We start from the raw sequence: 18,801 nt of genomic DNA, 5'->3' as shown, positions 1-18,801 counted from the left end.
TGTACGTCAAGTGTGTAGCACGGAACCTGGCACAACATACCTAATTAAAAGGCAGGGGAAGTTGTAGTTATTATTACTATGATGATGAAAATATCTGTAATTTAATAGAATGACAGGCTACATCCTAGTCTCCAAAAATCACTTTCAGTAAATATTGGAGCCTACATTAGAAATTGTCAGGATTGAACTCCAACTGGGCACTAAGATGAGCCTCAGAAAGCACACATCAGAGCACAAAAGACAATACCAAGCCTCCCTTCCTTCAAGGAGTCTTCCTCCCTTGACAATTCCAAATTATACTGACTTTCCTTCCTTGTGACATGTTGATGTCACCATCACACATTTCACCTAACATGTGCTATCACCGAGTAGCCTCATGGGGCTACAGTGCCAAGTTTTTGAAGGCAAACACTGTACTATTTACTGCTCATCCTCCTGCCACCATGGTGGGGGATATGAACAGTTTCTTTGAACAGTGTTAAGTTGCACACATTCTGCTCTCTTCCTGCCTGCATCTGGGTAAGAGTTCTGCTGTCTTTTCCATGTCCAGGTTTTAAGTCTGCTAGTCTGTCTACAAGGCTTTAACACAGAAGCAGAAATGACCTGCAAAAGAGCATCTCTGGATAGAAAGCCCTAGTGCAGGAAAGAGGGAGAACATCTTCAAAGATACAAATTCCTCAGTCTTTTTTGGAAAAATAGAGGCGAGAGAGGCAACCCCAAAGACCTCTGAGATCTAGATTATCTTGTGAGATACATTTATGTCCTGAGAGCAATTCTAGGCCATTCAGGGATTGCACGAGCTATGTTAGCGTCACAGTAAATTCCATGTGAGTTTATACATATCAATTATAATACTTTTTAACCAAGAGATCCAGTGCTTTCTCAGTGTTTATTAAAACGTAAAAAATATTCAAGACACTCATAATGTACACATAATAGTTATAGATTGTGATTAAATTACATGTTTCAAAAGCAAAATGATATATATCAGAGGCTCTGTAATCTCGCAATTTGCTTTTCAACTTAAGTTTTGTAATTTACCAACTGTATGATATTTGTCTCCATAAGTCTCAGTTTCCACAGAGTAGTCATGATAAAGTAATAATAAATAACCTTTATCATGGGCTTACCATGTGCCAGGCATTGTGCTTCGCACTATACATGCACTAATTATTGTAATTAATTATCAAAACAATCCTACAAAATGGGCTTAAATAATGAGCTTCCCACCACAATCACCATTTTATGTATAAGGAAACTCAGGTTTAGAAAAGATAAGTAATTCCCCAAAGGACACACAATAACATACATATATTATTTAATTCTCACAACAGTTCTAGGGAGGTGTGGTTAAATGTGGAAGCTGAGGATTCAAGAGTTGAGATGACTTGAGTAAAGGTAGTAGTGGAGTTGCATTTTGAGAATTGTTCTGTCTGACTCTAAACTTCATAAACTTTCTAAAACTTCAAGAAACCTCAGACACACACACACACACACACACACACACACACACACACATGGTATCTTAACTATGCAGAACTCTCTTATTGATTGGGAAGATTGGGGAAGATTGTGTCCTGCCAGTTCCCAGACAGAAGCAAATCCCCTCGGAGAAGGAGGGAGCTTTTGCCATCCTTACAAGAACAGTAAAGAGCCATTTTTGCAGAGCTCAAGTTCCCCTAGACAATTAATTCCTAGCACTTAGGAGAGTGACCTAGATGGAAAATTGGCAAGAATCCTAGATCTGCCATAACCCTATTCTCCCACACCCAGCCTTCTTGCCCTCAGAAGTCATCCTTACATAGACTTGGTATCTTTTTTAGGTCAGCACTCTCTATGGCTTTATCCAGGAACAAAAATAACATCAGCATTTCGTATCACCCGCAGCACTGTGGAATCAGGCTGGCTGGCTGAGGTCCTCCCTCTGCCATCTGCTAGCCATGCAAGGGCAACCTCCTCATGTGCAAAACACCTGGCTCCCAATATTGTTGTGAAGATCAAACAATATTAGATTTTGAGTAACACATGGGCATAGACTGTATGTTATTCTTCTCCATCTTCCTGGGGCCTGGCAAAGTTTGTGCAAATAAGCATTTGGTAGTGAATGTATGGACAAATGAACATGTAAATGAGGAATACTCTATAAATCACCATATGGATCAGGGTTAGGGCCATAGAACCTATACTTGATAAAGTTATGGATTTCTCTCCTCATACCCATCTCTCCCCTTCTGCTGATATTTACATCTACTTCTATAAAACGAGGATGACAGTTCCTAAACCTGACAGTGATGTTTTTATTCATTTTCTAATTGCTTTAGTCTCGTGGCCTTTATTCCTATTCTATGAGGTAAGGAGGTTGCTCTAGATTGTTCCTGAGGCCCAATCCCTCCTGTGCTGGGATTCTCGGATTCTGTTGTATTATGTTTGTGCCACATCCCTATATTTGTTTTTTTCAACCTTTTTATTTTGAAATAATTTTAGATTTACAGAATAGTTGTAAAGCTAATACATAAAATTCATGTATACTCTTCACCAGCTTCCTCTAATGTTATTTTTCATAACTCTGGAGTGTCCAGGAATGCTAAGAAATGTTAAGAAATTAACCCTGATATAAAACCAAACTCCAGACTTTGGATCTTATCAGCTCTTCCACAATGTCAAACCAGGGGAGGTTACTGTGAAGCATTTAGTCCTTATGGCTTTTGAAATAAAGAGTTTATTATTCAATTTTTGAAACTGATCAAGACCTTAAGATTATCGAGAGAATAGAAACCTGATGAAAACTTCATTCTGCGGTGGCAAAGTGTATCAGCCATCCTCTGTGCATGTTTTAGTGATCCTTAGGAAATCTTGAAAGACCATCCTGCATATTAGTAAATGCAACAAATCAGAATGAGATGTGAACAATATACTTGAAACCCCTATTATAGACACTGTAATATTGAGAATCAAAGATGTAAGCAAAATGGTCCCCCCCTGTGGAAAATCTCAGGCCTCTTTGCTGAGGCCCGTGGCGACACTGGCTGAGGTTTGGACTGCTGATTTAGTCTTTCACTGCATATCTACTGAGGGCCTGTTATGGACCAGCACTCTTCTAGGCACTGGGGATACAGTGGTGAATGAGACAAAGCCCCTGTGTTCACGAAGCTTACATCTTGGTGAGGGAGACAAAACAAGAAACAAACACGAGGCAGGCAGTGATAAGGACATTGCAGGAAACTAAGCAGGCTGAGGGAGTGGAGACGGTGAGACGAGGCGGGAGAGGAGGTGGTCTTGGAAAGCATCCCTGAAGAAGTGGGGGCTGTGAGTACTCAATACTCAGAACCATCACTCAGGACAACTGCCCTGTGCTACAATGAGCCTTGATCTTGCTTAGATTAGGGAAATAGTCCTACCGTGGAAAACAGTTCCCACCCAACCTACCCATCTTCAAATGCACCTTGATGCTGCTATAGCCCTGTTCCATAGACTCCTTTCTCCTCCTCTCCAGTCTGTGGCTCACCACTGGTGAATTCATAAACTCAGCTCTAACACAAACTGCCACTCCGAATCATCTCCTTGAGATTCTTTGAAGCCCAGGGTAAAAAGTAGATGCCAGTAAACAGAATACTCTTGCTCTGAACTCAGACTCCATGGAAAGCTGGCTTCCCCAATATGAGCCACATCAATTCCAGGTTCACTAAATTTTTACCACCTGCCCATGATGTGCCAGGCATTTGTTTTTGACTTTAATTTGCTTTAGAGTTTTCTTATACTTTCTGCTAAAAGTATCAGAGTAACACAAGTAACAGCTTGTGAGGTGCAACTTACACCTTCCTTTCTTCCTTCTTCCTTCCTGCCTTCCTGCCTCTTTGTTTCTTTCTCTTTCTTTCTTTTTTCTTTTCTTTTCTTTCCTCTTTTCCCTCTTCTCTTTCTTTTAGCCAGAATGAGGAACTGAATGCCACAGATATGAGCAGGAGCTGTGAATCCAGCTTTCCTGCATCCAAGCCCAAAGAGCCTTCCACCACATAGTAGCTCAATCTTGTTAGAAAAGTTCAGTTTCATCTTGTTCCACACTGGACCCAGTGCCCTATAGCCTGTGCTGACCCAAGTTAGAGCAGATTCCCTGAGAACAACCTAGGCATGCTCTAGGATGGAAGAATAGCACTCATGGGACCCAGGTAAGCCTCTGGGCAGTTGTTTGTGTCAGAGACCAGCATCCACACTTCAGAAGCCGACACCTTGAAGAGGTGGGTTTTCAACAGAGAAACTGCTCAGCTATGATGGCAGCACCTTTTAAAGATGGCGCTTTGATTAGAAAGGTTTTCTTTTCAGCAGATCCTATGTACTGTCATCAAGTCTGTGTTCAAGACTCCTTCCTTCTTTTAAAATAAACCTGAAAGCTAATTTGGTTATACAAGGCATCCAAACTGCACAGAACCATCAACAACTACTACCTGAGAACAGACTAAGCCTGTAGCCAACATGAAGATGTAATTGCTCCGCAGCCCATAAGCAATTTCTTTCCTTCCAGTTTTTTCCCTAAGACTGGAGCCTGAACTCAAAGGCATAATTATCTTTAAAAGTGCCTCCAGAGGAATTGGTGTTAGTCCTAGAAAAGCTGGATCTTATTGTTAAGAAGCTGTTTTACATGTTTGTGAGTTTTCAACCCTGTGATTAGTAGAGGGGAAAAAGGAGGCAACAGAGGGTGGAAGGAGGAAAGGAAACCAAAATCACTAGACCCTGCATACCCACATATGCTGAGGAAGAGGAGGTAGAAGAGATTTCTCAGCTGTCAGCTTTTCACTTGACACTATGGGCCAAATAAAATCATGTTATTTCATCTTCTTCCTCTTTTGCCCTTCTTCAAAGAGTTTGGGAGTTCATGAAAAACCTATCAGAGTTGGCAAGTTTAAAACTAAACATCATTTGGCTTCTCCCTCCAGCAGGGATGAACACAAAGATCAACAGAATGCAAGAAAAAGCCAAGAGCATTTTCAGGGGGAGCCACAGCTCTGTGGATCCGTCAGAGATCATGCAGTCTGACTGCTCATTTTCCAAATGAGGCAGGAGCCTAGAGGGCTGAGCGCCTGGGCCCAGGTCACACCACAGGTCATTAGAACCAGCATCCAGACCCAGGCCTCCTGACTCAGCACCAGGGCTCTTCCTCTAGGGCTTGGGAAGTGAGGCTCAGTGCTGCTTAACTGTGGCTCTGAAAAGGGCTGTTAGAAAGCAGTCCTGCCCATGTGACGGTGCCCCTGAGAGGTGAGGACGGGAGGGACAGTTGTAGCTAGGTCATTGCCATATTCCACATTAGGCAGTGGGCCTGGCTGTGAGGAATCATGGAGAGACTACCGCCTGGTCTCCGAATCAGCATCTGTCAGAAGGGGTTTGGAATAACTAAATCTGCTCACTAGAGGCCATGGGATAGATGAGGACAGCCCATAAAGGCTGCCCAAGCAGCCTCCACAGCCCCAGTGCCCCAACCTGCTGCTGCCTGTGTGAGCCCACACCCACCCTTCTGCTGGCCAGCTGAGCCCCTCCACAGTCCTGGTAACAAAGAAGGGCTCATCCCTCCAGGGCTGGGCTTCTGCTGTGGTCTTGTAGGTCCTCACCCTCTCCAGGATGAAGAACTGCTCTGAGTCTGGTGGCCGTAGCTCTGCTTACAGAGTCAGCTGTCGGGTGGGAGCCCATACTGGGTGGAGGCAGCAGCCTCTCAGGAACCCATCATTGTGGCAAAGCACAAACTCTTTGGAGCAAAGACTCTCTGGTCCAAAACCCAGCTTTCTAGCAGAGGAAATACCTGATCTCTGGACTGCAATTTGTCTACCTATAAATGGCATATACATTTGTTTTGAGCATTACATGAGATGAACCACATAGCGTGGAGCCTGCTCAGGGTAAGCACCCAATGAATGGCAGCTGTTGTATTACTTAGAGGCCCGCACTCTTGCCTGGCTCCTTCACCCATCAGTGTTTCTTCCTCTTGGATTTCCCATCATCACCTCTCTACTGGTTGTATCCCCCAGAGCTCTATGCTTTTTCCTTCTTTCTTTTTTTTTTTTTGAGACAGAGTCTTGCTTTGCCGAGTGATCCTTCTGCCTTAGCCTCCTGAGTAGCTGGGACCACAGGCTATGTGCAACTATACCCGGCTAACTTTTTTCTTTTCTGCAGAGACAGTGTCTGGCTATGTTGACTAGGCTGGTCTCAAACTCCTGATCTCAAGTGATCCTCCCTCCCCAGCCTCCCAAAGGGCTTGGGATTACAGCGTGAGCCCTCATACCTGGCCAGGTTTAATGATTGACCCCTCCCATCCCCACTACACTAAGTACTTGTTGGCAGGCGTCTGGCTTGCTCTACAGATAGCACATGCAGCAGCCCTCCAGGTGGGCTTCCTCCTTTCTGGACCACCTCCCCCATTCTCTCCTCCAAACCTCCTGGCTCCATCTAGGCTGTTGTAAATAATCAGCCTAGCAGTCAAACTAGGATGAGCTTCTGACAAAGCCCCTGGGCTGAGACCCAGCTGAGACAATCACATCCCACAAAAAAGTACATGTTCCATGACACTACCTAGGGTAGAATGCAGTCAGGGGGAGACAGCACCTCTCTCTAAAAGCCTTCAGTAAACTATTTTCCAGCCATAAAACCCACTTTAAATTTAGAGAGAGAGAAGGACCTCAGTACTCAAAATTGAGAAAGCACATTTAATCTGGGCAGCAGACAGCTATTTAATTTCACTCCCCTTTACCTAAATTTCCTTGCCCCCTTTTCCATTCACTTGCTCTAAATCAATATTTCTCAGCTCTCTGTGCTGAGAGATCAATTGTTTATTTTTATTGTTCCCAAACTACTGTGGGCTAATACTTTTGTAAAATGGTAAAAATAAATTGCTACAAAAGAAAAATGCCATTCCAATGGCACAGCAAGTTTAAATTGTCGTAAAGTTTCTTACTTTCAGTTTCTATACATATCGTTTGGTAGTCTGGTAAGAAAGCTTCTTGAGACCTACCCAAGCCCCTGGCCCAAACCGAGAGTAGGTAGAGCTGCTTCTGGAAGGAACAGACCCACAGAGGAATCTGTCTCCCACAGACATTCCCCATCCCGCGGTTTTGTCCTATAATGTAGTCTGCTCAGCAGCAGCCCTGCTCCACCCAGAGCATGCAGTGGTGAGGTTTGGGGTGAGATTTGCCCAGGCTTTGGGTACTGATATTCCTTGAGAGTCTCGCAGCCCCCAGGAGGAGGGATATGCAGAGGTGTTCCCAGTCCAAGTGCAGTGCAGCGACTGGCCCTTACCATTCCATGCCAGCCCTGTTGATCTCCTCCCACCAGCACTCCGTGGGTTCCCCGAGGCTCTGTGGCGTGGGCATGCAGGCGTAGTTCCATTGTCTGTCAGAACCTTCCTTCTTGCTGAAGATGCTCCTCACGGCCACTATCACCTCTCCCTGGGGACACTGGTAGCTGAAGCCTTGCCGGTTCAGATTCACCCACCCATCATCGCTGTAGTCATGATACTGCTGGTATGGATACCCATAATCACCGTACTGGCCCCAGGCTATGGTGACCAGTGGCAGAAGCACCCAGAGAAGACTGAGGTCCATGCTGCCTGGGATTTTGGCAAGCAATGTCACTCTAAGATTGCTGGTCTGACTGTTTTATATAGCGGCTGCTGACATGTGGCTTCCAGATGTGGATGCGAAGGATCCAAATGCAGTGTGTCATTGCTTAAGCAAAACTTTTCCATGCTGAGATGTTAGCCACAAGTGCATTCAGTTTGTTTTAAGGTGGAATTCTAGGAATAGACCAGCAGCATGTAAGTCTAAGAAACTCCCTGGAGAAAGGACAACTTTGTAGGTACATTATAAAAGCCAACTGCTGCAACCCTCTGCAGATACATTCACTTGAAAAACACTGATTAGCAGCATATCTGTCCCTCACCCCTTTCTGTCCTACCCTCCCTGCCACTAGCAAACACCTATATTTGTTCTCCAAACTAGCCTTCCGGGAGCACACAAATACCCAGAGAGTGATTTTAAAACACCGAAATCAGAGACTGAAGGCACAGAGCCATCTAGATTTCTGTAAGCCTGAATGTGTAGCTAAGTTCTCAGTCCAATATCTTTTAACCCTTGAGTATAAGCATGGGTGTACCAGTTTGCAAGGCTACTCTGAAAATTCATATATTGCATAAGGAAGTACTATAGGCCCATGGGGAGATAAGTTGGATGTGATGTCTCAACTTAAACATTCTACTATGCTGGTGAAATTCGACCCAGTCAAGTCTAGAAGCTGTGTTCTGCTCTCAAAATGTAATGGGTTGAATCTAAGTAAACCTGCATTTCATCCTTTGGTATTTTTGCCCTCACATTGAATTTTCTTTTCATTGAGTTGCAATTTACATATAAATTAATTCACCTTTTAAAATACTTAGTATTCAGTAACATAGCCAGCACCTTAATCAAGACGTAGAGCAGTTCCATCAATCTAAAACATCCTCTTACAACCTGCGTGTCAAATCTTTCCAAACGCCCAGACCCTGGTAACCACCAATTTACTTTCTGTCTCTATAGTTTTGCCTTTTCCAGAACGTCAAATGAATTGAATCATACCACACGCAGCCTTCCAAGGTCGTCTTTCACTTAGCATAATGCTTTTCAGATTCATCCACTTTAAAATTCAATATCTTGTTGCATGTGTTAGGATTTTGTTTCTTGTTATTGTAGAGTGATATTCCGTAGCATGAATGTACCACATATTCTTTATACATTTACCAGTTGAAAGACATTTGAGTTGTTTCTAGTTTTTCAAAATGCATTATATATAATGAATTACATAAACGTAATTATAAATAAAGTTGATGTAAATATCTGTGAATAGGTTTTCATGTGAACAAATTTTTACTTTATTTGGGTCAATACCTAGGAGTAGGATTGCTGGATCAGAAGCTAATGTATGTTTAACTTTAAAAGAAACTCTAACGGATTTCAAAAGTGATGATATCATTGTCCACCCCTACCAGAAAATTGCCTTTAAAAAATTTAGCTATTCAGATAGATTTGTAGTGATATTTCAGTGTGGTTTTGATTTTCCTTTCCATAATCACCCGTGATTTTGGCATCTTTTCATGTGTTCTTTACCCATTCTATGCATTCTTTGAAGATTTGGCTTTTTAAATCTTTTGAAACCTTTGGGCATCTCTTAAGCACATAGTATTTCCCATTTCTCATCAGTGCTGTTCTTAAAGTTTCCTAAAATTGTAATCGTAGACCAATTCTCTCCAAAGCCTCTGTGAAGCTTGTTAAAATGCAGACTCCAGCTCATCTCCAGGCCTGCTAAATCATAACCTCACAAGAGGTGCTCAGGTATCTACATTTTTAAAAACGTTTTCCAGGTGATTCTTATTCACATCAATGGCTAAGAGTTACTTTCCCAAAGGAATATGGTAACAGAAAAATCCCACTATTAATCCCACCCTCTGCCTAACCTATAGTACATTTAGCAGATGATAGTCAGTCTAGATCAAACAGCAAGATAGCCTTGAAAGGAAAAGAAAGTTATACATGAGAATAAAGCAAAAAGCAACTCTCTCAGTCTCTCTCTCTCTATCTCTGTCTCTCTCTGTGTGTGTGTGTGTGTGTGTGTGTGTGTGTGTGTGTGTGTGTGTGTGTGTTGGGCATGCAGTCTTCTCTGATGATGATGGTTACTGAAGCGAAGTGGGAGAGGCTCTGGGCTGAACAGCTGTGTGTCTCAGTTTTGTTTTTAGCACCATCTTCTCCCACCACTTCCACCCCTAAGTTACTGCCCAGTGCTGGCAATTGAATTCTTTCTAGCTTAGAATGATCTCTCTGATTCATGATACGCTGGAGCAATCATTCTCAACCTTATCAGCATTTAAGGATTATCTGGAAGGCTTCTGGAAACCTCCAGTGTCTGAGCAATTTCTAGACCAATCAGCTCAGAACTTCTGAGGAGGACCCCGACAATCGTGTTCTTTGAAACCTCCCAGTGGGCTTCTCACAGGCAGCCAGGGTTGAGGAACTCTTTGCCAGAGGATTCTTTTTTTCAGTTTATCATCCTGATACCCATGGGTTGTATCTTGCACTCTGGGCATGACATGAGCTATTTTAAATTGTAAAGAGCTCTAAGAGACAAAGCAAATTATTGTAAGCACTCATCTTTATTATATATTTATTTTCCAACAGTTCCGGGGCCTGCCTGATCTCCATTCTCTGCAGACCTCTTTCAATTACAGCTAGAACTACCTCAGCTGGATTCCCTGTAAGGAGCAAAAGTAAACATCTTCATGCTATAGTCCAGATTGAATGTAGATTTCTGTTATTGAAAGGTGAGGCAACCTAACTCATCCAGTGTCGCAGGAGATTTCAGAAACTGCTGAGGCCTTTGAGAGAGATTCTGGTAGCCGCCCAGAGAATGTTTTCCATATGCAGACATTAAGGACATAAGAATAATGCATTTACAGTTGACCATGTGTTTTCAACTAGGTTATTATATTATCTTCCGCATAACTGTATCTGTTAGTGAGGCATTACTGGAGTCAGTTTTTCACAGATGAAGACACTGTGGTGAGATGGCATTTTGGGCCAAATTTCTAGAACTGGAAGGATATGATTCCATGTCTTCTGATTCCCATTCTGCAATTCCTTCCATCATTTCATCAAAGTTACAGGTACTAATTATTGTATTTAGAAAAAAATTGTCAAATAATGCACTTATAAAGTTATGTATATTAACATACACATAAAACTAATTTTCACTACGGATTTCTGCTGTGATTTGTAAAGTCTGCTCAATAGACCCTGGGTGCTTTAAAGAACTAAGTATTCGGCCGGGCGCGGTGGCTCACGCCTGTAATCCCCGCACTTTGAGAGGCCGAGGCAGGTGGATCACAAGGTCAAGAGATTGAGACCATCCTGGTCAACATGGTGAACCCCCGTCTCTACTAAAGATACAAAAAATTAGCTGGGCATGGTGGTGCGTGCCTGTAATCCCAGCTACTCAGGAGGCTGAGGCCGGAGAATTGCCTGAACCCAGGAGGCGGAGGTTGCGGTGAGCCGAGATCGTGCCATTGCACTCCAGCCTGGGTAACAAGAGCGAAACTCCGTCTCAAAAAAAAAAAGAACTAAGTATTTGATCAGTAGTTTTCAGGGTGTTGCTCTAAAACCAGCAGCATCAGCGTCACCTGGGAACTTGCCAGAAATGCAAATCCTCCGGCCCCACTCAGACCTCTGAATCAGACAGTCTGGGAGTAGGGCCCAGCAATGTGTGTTTTGACAAGCCCTTTAGGTAACCTGATACTCACTAAAGTGAGACTCACTGTATAGAGGATAATGCAGAACACTCTACCCAAATTCCAGGAGTCACTTCTAGAGAACTTACATAGTGATGCTGAAGCCTGTATGACTCAGTTCACCAATTTCAATTCTGGTGCCCACACAATTAACCACTGGCCTATCTTACCTTCTAGTAGATAACAGACTTCAGATATTTTGGAGATTCTGACAAAGAGCATTTAAGTCTGCATAATTCTTCTTCTTTCTCTTATTCCTCTTTTCTATCGCCTTATCCTCCTCCTTCTTCAGCTTTATTGAGATATAATTAACGTACCATATAATTCACCACTTAAGGTATTAACTCAATATATTCCCTAACTCAGTGTGTTTACAGAGTTGATACAACCACCACCACAAGCAATTTTAGAATATTTTAACCACCCAGCAAGAAGCCCTGAATACATCAGTAGTCACTCTCCATTTCTCTTTATCCTTTAGCCCTAGGCAACAATTAATCTACTTTCTGTCTCTATGGATTTGTCTATTCTGGACATTTCATATGAATAGAATCATTCAATATGTGGTCTTTCATGAATGGCTTCTTTCACTTAGCATAATGTTTTATGCTCATGGTTTGTAAAGTTCATCCATTTTGCAGCAAGTATTACTAGTTCATTTTTTATAATGCTAGATAATATTTTACAGAATAAGTCTACCATATTTTATTTTCCCATTTATAAGTTGATGGACATTTGGGTTGCTTCCACCTTTTGGCTATCATGAACAGAGTTGCTATGAACACGTATGTAGAAGTATATGTGTGGACATGTGTTTTCATTTCTCTTGGGTATATACTCAGGAGTGAATTGCTGAGGCATACGGTAATTTTATGTTTAACCTTTTAATGACCTGGCAAACTGTTTTCCAAAGCAATCATGCCATTTTACACTCTTACCAGCAGTGTGTGAGGGCTCCAACTTCTCCACATCCTCACCAATGCTTATTAAGTCTGGGTTCTTCTGAAAGGTATAGAAACTCATAACTGCTCTAGTAAGGCTTTTTGGGACCTGGATCCACTCCTATCTGGCAACTTTCTCAAACATATAACCCCTTTTTGAGAGATTCTTAGTATGATACTTTGCCCAATTTTAATCAGGAGCCCCCAGAATGGCCGTAGAAACAACTCATTCCTCAAGAGTTAACTTTTACACTTTCTGGATTAGGGCAGCTGCTATTGTACGTTGGGAGGGAATTATGTAGACTTACAGAGGTCACCCCGGAGCAGACCTGATCCACTGGAGCATTCTGGGTGTGACCTTCTGGCCCTGAGGAGGGCTGCTCAGACAGGAGAAGGCAAGGCTCACCCTAGTGCCTGGGCAAAGCTGGTAGCCCCAGATGAAGGGATGCTTAACTTGAAATACTGACTGTGAGTTATTGGAGGATTCCATTTTGCCTGCTGTCTTTTTTCCCTTTTGACTACTGTGTCTAATCAGGACTTGACTGCAGCTTTAGGTGGCCAAAGTACTATTATGAACTTCCCAGCAAGTGTACACTGAGCTGCCTGTGGCCTCCAAAAAGAGTCTTTGCCAGTTTCACAGTTTAGCTGAGGAAGGCGTTTGATAGCGTCGGCACACCCAGACCGTCCTCCCCTTCATCAAACTTGCCGCCCTTGCCTGACCCATTGCTTTTTAAGATATTTTGTGGAACCCACTGTGGTATCATTTGGGGTTAGCCCTGAGGGCTACAAGTGAGGTTAAAAATGTTCATATGGGAAGAGGCAGGAGAAAGACTGACAATCCAAGTTCAGGAAATAGAGAAGCTAAGATTGGGAGGAGCAGAATAAGGTGAACCTACTGTGTGCTAAATACTCTACTATGTGCTTTACATATGATAGACCAATTGATCTTCCAGCAGTTCTAGGAAGATTAGGTTCAGAGATGACTGCTAGCTAACCCCAATTTTCACAGCTAGTACAGAAAGGGGACTTAATTTGTTAATAGCTACACTACCCCAAGTGCCAAATGGTCACGGCAGTGCCTCAGAGCAGTGGCAGATGGTTCTGAGAAGAGCAGACACTCCTAAAATCCAAATTCTAAGTTAAAATTCTGGTTCTGCCGGTAATCAAAATGGCCTTCTGATCCGGGTCGGATTGTTGCGGAGGCTGCTGCCCTGCGCATTACAGGGTGTTGGACAGCATCCCTGGCCTCTATCCACTAGATGCCAGTAGCATCTTCTCTTCCTCCACTGCGACAACCAAAAATGTTCCAGATGCTGCTAAATGTTCCCTGGAGGGAAAACTCATCTCTGATTGAGAACTACTGAATTAGACAAAACCCATAACCTCTGTTTTATCATCTGCAAAATGGGGGATAATCACAGCACCAGCTACTCACCACAAGATTATTATGACAGTCATATCAAATAGTGGTCTTCCAAAGACTTTGCCAATTGTAAAGCTTAAAACAAATATAGGTTGTTATTCTGACCTAAGGGTAACACTAGAAACTGGAGTCGAGGGGACCATCATGCACGTTCGTGTAATGAACAACCCCAGGCCTACACAGGGCAGAAGAGCGTTTTTGTGCAGATGATGACTGGAGGGGTTTGGGAATGAGCAAAGCTGGGGGAATGTGGTTTCACCACTTTCTGGAGTTCCATTAACATGTGGATGAATATCAGTGGCAGAGGTTCCTGAGAGTAAGTTTTCAGGGAGAGGTGTCAGGATAACAGGGCTGAGCACTAAAGGCAAAGAGGGAGAGTGGAGAATTCAGGAGGCTTGGGAGCAGCAGGCAGATGGAGAAGCTACTGTAGTAGAGAAAAAGCCTGGGAACTTGTGAGCTTGGGAACCAGGACTGTGTCTTGGGGTGAGAGTAGGGAAGGGGATGGGGTGGTGCTAAGCCAAGTTAGCTCTGAGACACTCACAGAAGGAAGCTTGAGGGCCCAAATGCCTAAGGGATCTGTGAGGATGAATGAAGTACAGAGATGTACGTGTAGGTCCTGGAAATACTGCTCTAGTAAATATACGGTCATAAGTGGAGCAACAGAGACCAGGGTATCAGTTACGACCTCTGAGCTCATGACCTGCTACAGACTATGGTAAAAAAGCGGGGGCAGGGGGTTCCACTGGAGAGATTTGGTTATAAAAGAGGGAAAAGAAAGAAAACAACTTAATCAGAAAGCACTTAAGTGATGTCATTTAAAGCCAAATTTTCTAATTTGAAATTGGCTTCTTGAGTGAGTAAACCTAAGGTTTAAAAAATAAATAACAGCCCCTTTCATGTGTGTAGCATTTTGCATAATGTACATAAAGCACATACTCCAGCACTCAAACATTTATTCTTTTCCATTTGCAGGGCTTTAACAGATCTCAGTTCATCTTTGTATTGATGAAGGAGTAAAGTCGGCTTTCTTATTTCCATTTTATCAGTTTAGAAATAGAGACTTTGAGAGGTACAGTGATGTCCGAAGTTACAGAAATATTGGGTGACAAGGCTTGGGCATAAGCCCATGTTCCCTAGCTTGAGCCCTGACAGTTCTCTGAAAACTTGGCATTGAAGGACCTGGTGACACATCCTTTAGGGAAGCAAGGTGGCCAGTTCTAGAGTACTTTGCCAGTTCATACAGTTTTTCCAAGCCCTTCCCTCCTACCATCCCAAAGGCAGGTGGTGGGGGCAGGGCTTTAGCAGGAGGAGCGGTCTCCCTGAAAGTGATATCCTCCCATTTAGGACATCTCTGCTGATGCTGTCCTCCAGTGCGGTTTCTGTGTGCTGCTTCCTCTGATCAAGCTTGGCTCACTCTTTAAGATTCACATTCTTGTGATTTTTGCACATTGATTTTATATCCTGAGACTTTGCTGAAGTTGCTTATCAGTTTCAGGAGTTTTTGGGCTGAGGCGATGGGGTCTTCTAGGTATACTATCATGTCGTCTGCAAATAGAGACAATTTGGCTTCCACCTTTCCTATTTGAACATGCTTTATTTCTTTTTCTTGCCTGATTGCTCTGGCTAGAACTTCCAGTACTATATTGAATAGGAGTGGTGAAAGAGGGCATCCTTGTCTAGTGCCAGATTTCAAAGGGAATGCTTCCAGTTTTTGCCCATTCAGTATGATATTGGCTGTTGGATAGCCTGGGGAGAAATGCCAAATGTGGGTGAAGGGGAGAAGGAAAGCAAAGCACACTGCCATGTGTGTACCTACGCAACTGTCTTGCATGCTCTGCTCATGTACCCCACAACCTAAAATCCAATAAAAAATTAAAAAAAAAAAGATTCACATTCTTGCTCATATTCCTTAAGCTACAGATTGGCATCTCTTTTCAGCATTGTGCAATCACTGTACATCAATTTCAGATGATGGACTTGGTTACCTAAGAAGCATACTATCTCTCCTAGCTCTAAAAACACACACCCACCCCAAAGTACTGATAGATACATGAGGTCCACAGGCCACCGGCGTCACGGCCATGGAGGAGTATGCTTAGGACAGATTCCTGAGTTTTTTACTTTTTGGCAGCCTTGCTTCAGTGGAATCCTGGATGGAGGTGGGACCCTGGAATTTGTGGGTTTTTTTTTTTTTTTTCAGATGGAGTCTTACTCTGTCACCAGGCTGGAGTGAAGTGCTGTTTGATCTCGGCTCACTGCAACCTCCACCGCCTGGGTTCAAGTGATTCTCCTGTCTCAGCCTCCTGAGTAGCTGGGACTACAGATGCATGCCACCACACCTAGCTGATTTTTGTATTCTTAGTAGAGTCGGGGTTTCATCACGTTGGCCAGGATGATCTCGATCTCTTGACCTCGTGATCCACCTGCCTTGGCCTCCCAAAGTGCTAGAATTACAGGCATGAGCTACCACACCTGGCCAGAATCTCTTTTTAACAAGCTTCCTCACATGACTTTTCTGCATCTTGAAGTCTAAAACCACAGTCTAGAGTGCATATTTATTTCCTGAGAATGTTTCCGATTTTGTAAGCTTCTCCAAGTATGAGGCAGAACCAGGCAGGGCTCCTCTGCCAACCACCCCACTGTGGGTTGCAGTAGAAATACTCCCCTGGCTCTGTGGCCTGTGGGCTCTGCTGAGGGCTTTGCACCCTAATCCTGCTTTCAGGGAGCCCACCACCTGCCTCCTGCCACACACCGCCCACACGAGCAGTGACAGAGCAGAACTGAGAACTGCAGCAAAGGCAGCAGCTCAGCCTTCCTCTCATGCCTGTCAACAGCCTGGATCTGAGCACGCTGCACACTAATGAGTACTATTTTCTACCCCAGCTTTTTAAAATGCTGCAATATTAACAACCATCAAAATAATTCAACTCTCTACAGCAGTGGGCTGGCTTCACCGAAAAAGCCACTAACAGGGGCTACAGCATTTCTGCCGTGTGGCTAAAGCCCTGCAGAGTATGTGCACACACACATGCACTCAGACAGACGTGCATATACTTTATCGTGAAAACAAAACGAGACAATACATGTAAATGTACTGTGCTTGGAACAGATGCTGCTACGGCTGATACTAAAAACAATGAGATATCATTTTGCAAGGAGATGTGCTGAATATTCTCTATTTACTTTTCAGATCTTTCCCTTCCCTGCACTGTGTTCTGGGAGGCTTTATGTGCTGCCTTAATGTGCTCTCCTGCCCTCTGGTTCCTGCTTGGGCTTGGCCAATGAGAGGCACCAGCAGGATATGGGAGGATGGGAGGAGAGGGGTCAAAATATGAATTCCCAAGGCCCGGTTAGCAGTGGCCAGGGTTCTCTCCACATAGCCTTAGCTTTTGCTGGCTGGCCCTGTTTCCAAGGTGAATGCTTCTGCTGGGTTCCAGTAACCTCACTCCCTCACCCTGCAACTTTAGGACTATAGGGATGGTGTCACTGTGGTTTATAGCTGTAGCTAGCCCTGGGGTGTTCACAATTAACCCTACTCACATCTCTATACATAGTTCTTTCATGAATTCTCTCCAGTCACCACTGTTGAATATGCACCTGTTTCCTGCCAGGACCTGACTGATATAAGGAACAACTGTCTGGATTTGATCCAAGGAAGATCCTGAAACAATGTGACTGTCTCCTGCGCTGGGCATCTGTCTCCAGTGTCATGGTCCTTAGCTGCTCATGAGGAGAAGAAAGTCCCCCCGCTGCTGTGTGATGCTGGGAAGCATCCACTGTTCCTTCTTCAATGCAAAGTCAGCACCATTTCCACCCACTATTTTTCCACTGTTAATTCTCGTATCATTCCATCCAAACCCCTCTGTAACCTTTTCCCTTCAGGAAGTCAAAGGTAAATCTTCTGAAAATCCACTGGGAATCCCTCCAATTTGTCCATACATGTGTGCCAGGCTTCCCACTAGGCCATGTCATCCCTGGGCCTGGAGATCTTCCTAGGCAAGGGAAAGTGAGATCTCACCAACCTGCATGCTTACATCAGCAGGTCTAACTGTGGCACACACTTTGCTATCCATTGTGATGAATATTGTCTCCATACTCTTTGAAATACACATCCTCCCAATTTTACAAGTGAGGGCACTGATGCTTAGAGAGAAACTTGTTCAGGGTTACCCAGCCAGTGGAGAAGATCTATTTTGAAGCCTGTTATAACACAAAGCTCGTGCTCCCAAAATGAAAAGTCTCTCAGGGTTGCACCAGAGTTACTCAGAGATCTTGCAAAAAGTAAAATACAGTGTCCTGGCCCACATTCACAGACTGATACAGGTCTGGAGAGAAGACCTGGAAAACGGGAGCCCACAGTGAACTTGCCTGGAGGGCTTCTCCCTGCTCCCTGCCCCTGAAAACCTTCTCCTCAGTTAGATCCCAGCTTTAGTCTCAGTTCCTGGGGAAGTCTTCCTGATCTCTCTGACTCAGAAAATTCCTCGCACTCTCACAGGCCTGCATAAATCCCCTTCAGAGCCCTTATTCCAATCACAATTTGACATTTATTTGTATAATTATTGGATAAAATCTGACTTCCCCTACTAGACTGTAAGTTCCAAGAGGGCCAGTCCTGGGCCTGATTTTACATACTGCTGTTTCTTCAGAGTATTAGTACTGTGTCTGCTGCATTGTGGACATTCAATAAATATTTGTCAAATACCTGTTCACTGAAATCAGGAGACTGGACCAAATGATCTGTGAGGTCACATGCAGTCTTTAGACCTCATAGGATTTACCTTAAGGATCAAGATGTGAATTCTGTTTATCTGATGCCTCCCAAGATAGAAATTTAGATCAGAAAGTAGCTCAGAAAGTACAATTTTTGGTCAGGCATGGTGGCTTATGTCTATAATCCCAGCACTTTGGGATACTGAGGCAGGAGTATCTCTTGAGGTCAGGAGTTCAAGAGGAGACTGGATAACACAGAAAGATCCTGTCTCTAAAAAATTTTTATTAAACATTAGCCGAGCATGGTGTGTGCCTTTTGTCCTAGCTACTTGGGAGGCTGAGGGAGGGATCTCTTGGGCGCAGGAGTCCAGGACTGCAGCAAGCTGTCATTGCACCAGTGCATTCCAATCTAGGTGACAGAGCAAGACCCAGTCTCCAAA

General features: G+C 43.7%; 1 protein-coding gene across 1 annotated transcript in view; it reads right to left on the bottom strand.

The window, feature by feature from the left end:
* DPT (dermatopontin) overlaps positions 1 to 7,608 on the bottom strand; it is a 29,703-nt gene extending 22,095 nt beyond the window's left edge. Inside the window, exon 1 of the mRNA XM_002760388.6 lies at positions 7,276 to 7,608. Coding sequence (XP_002760434.1) covers positions 7,276 to 7,580 — 305 coding nt within the window. The 5' untranslated portion in view covers positions 7,581 to 7,608. The remainder of the gene's footprint in view (positions 1 to 7,275) is intronic.
* Between the last annotated feature and the right edge of the window lie 11,193 nt (positions 7,609 to 18,801).

This window comes from Callithrix jacchus, chromosome 18, assembly GCF_049354715.1.
Source record: "Callithrix jacchus isolate 240 chromosome 18, calJac240_pri, whole genome shotgun sequence".
Lineage (NCBI taxonomy): Eukaryota > Metazoa > Chordata > Mammalia > Primates > Cebidae > Callithrix > Callithrix jacchus.
The sequence above is the reverse complement of the archived record's forward strand: the minus strand, read 5'-3'. Positions and strand labels throughout refer to the sequence as shown.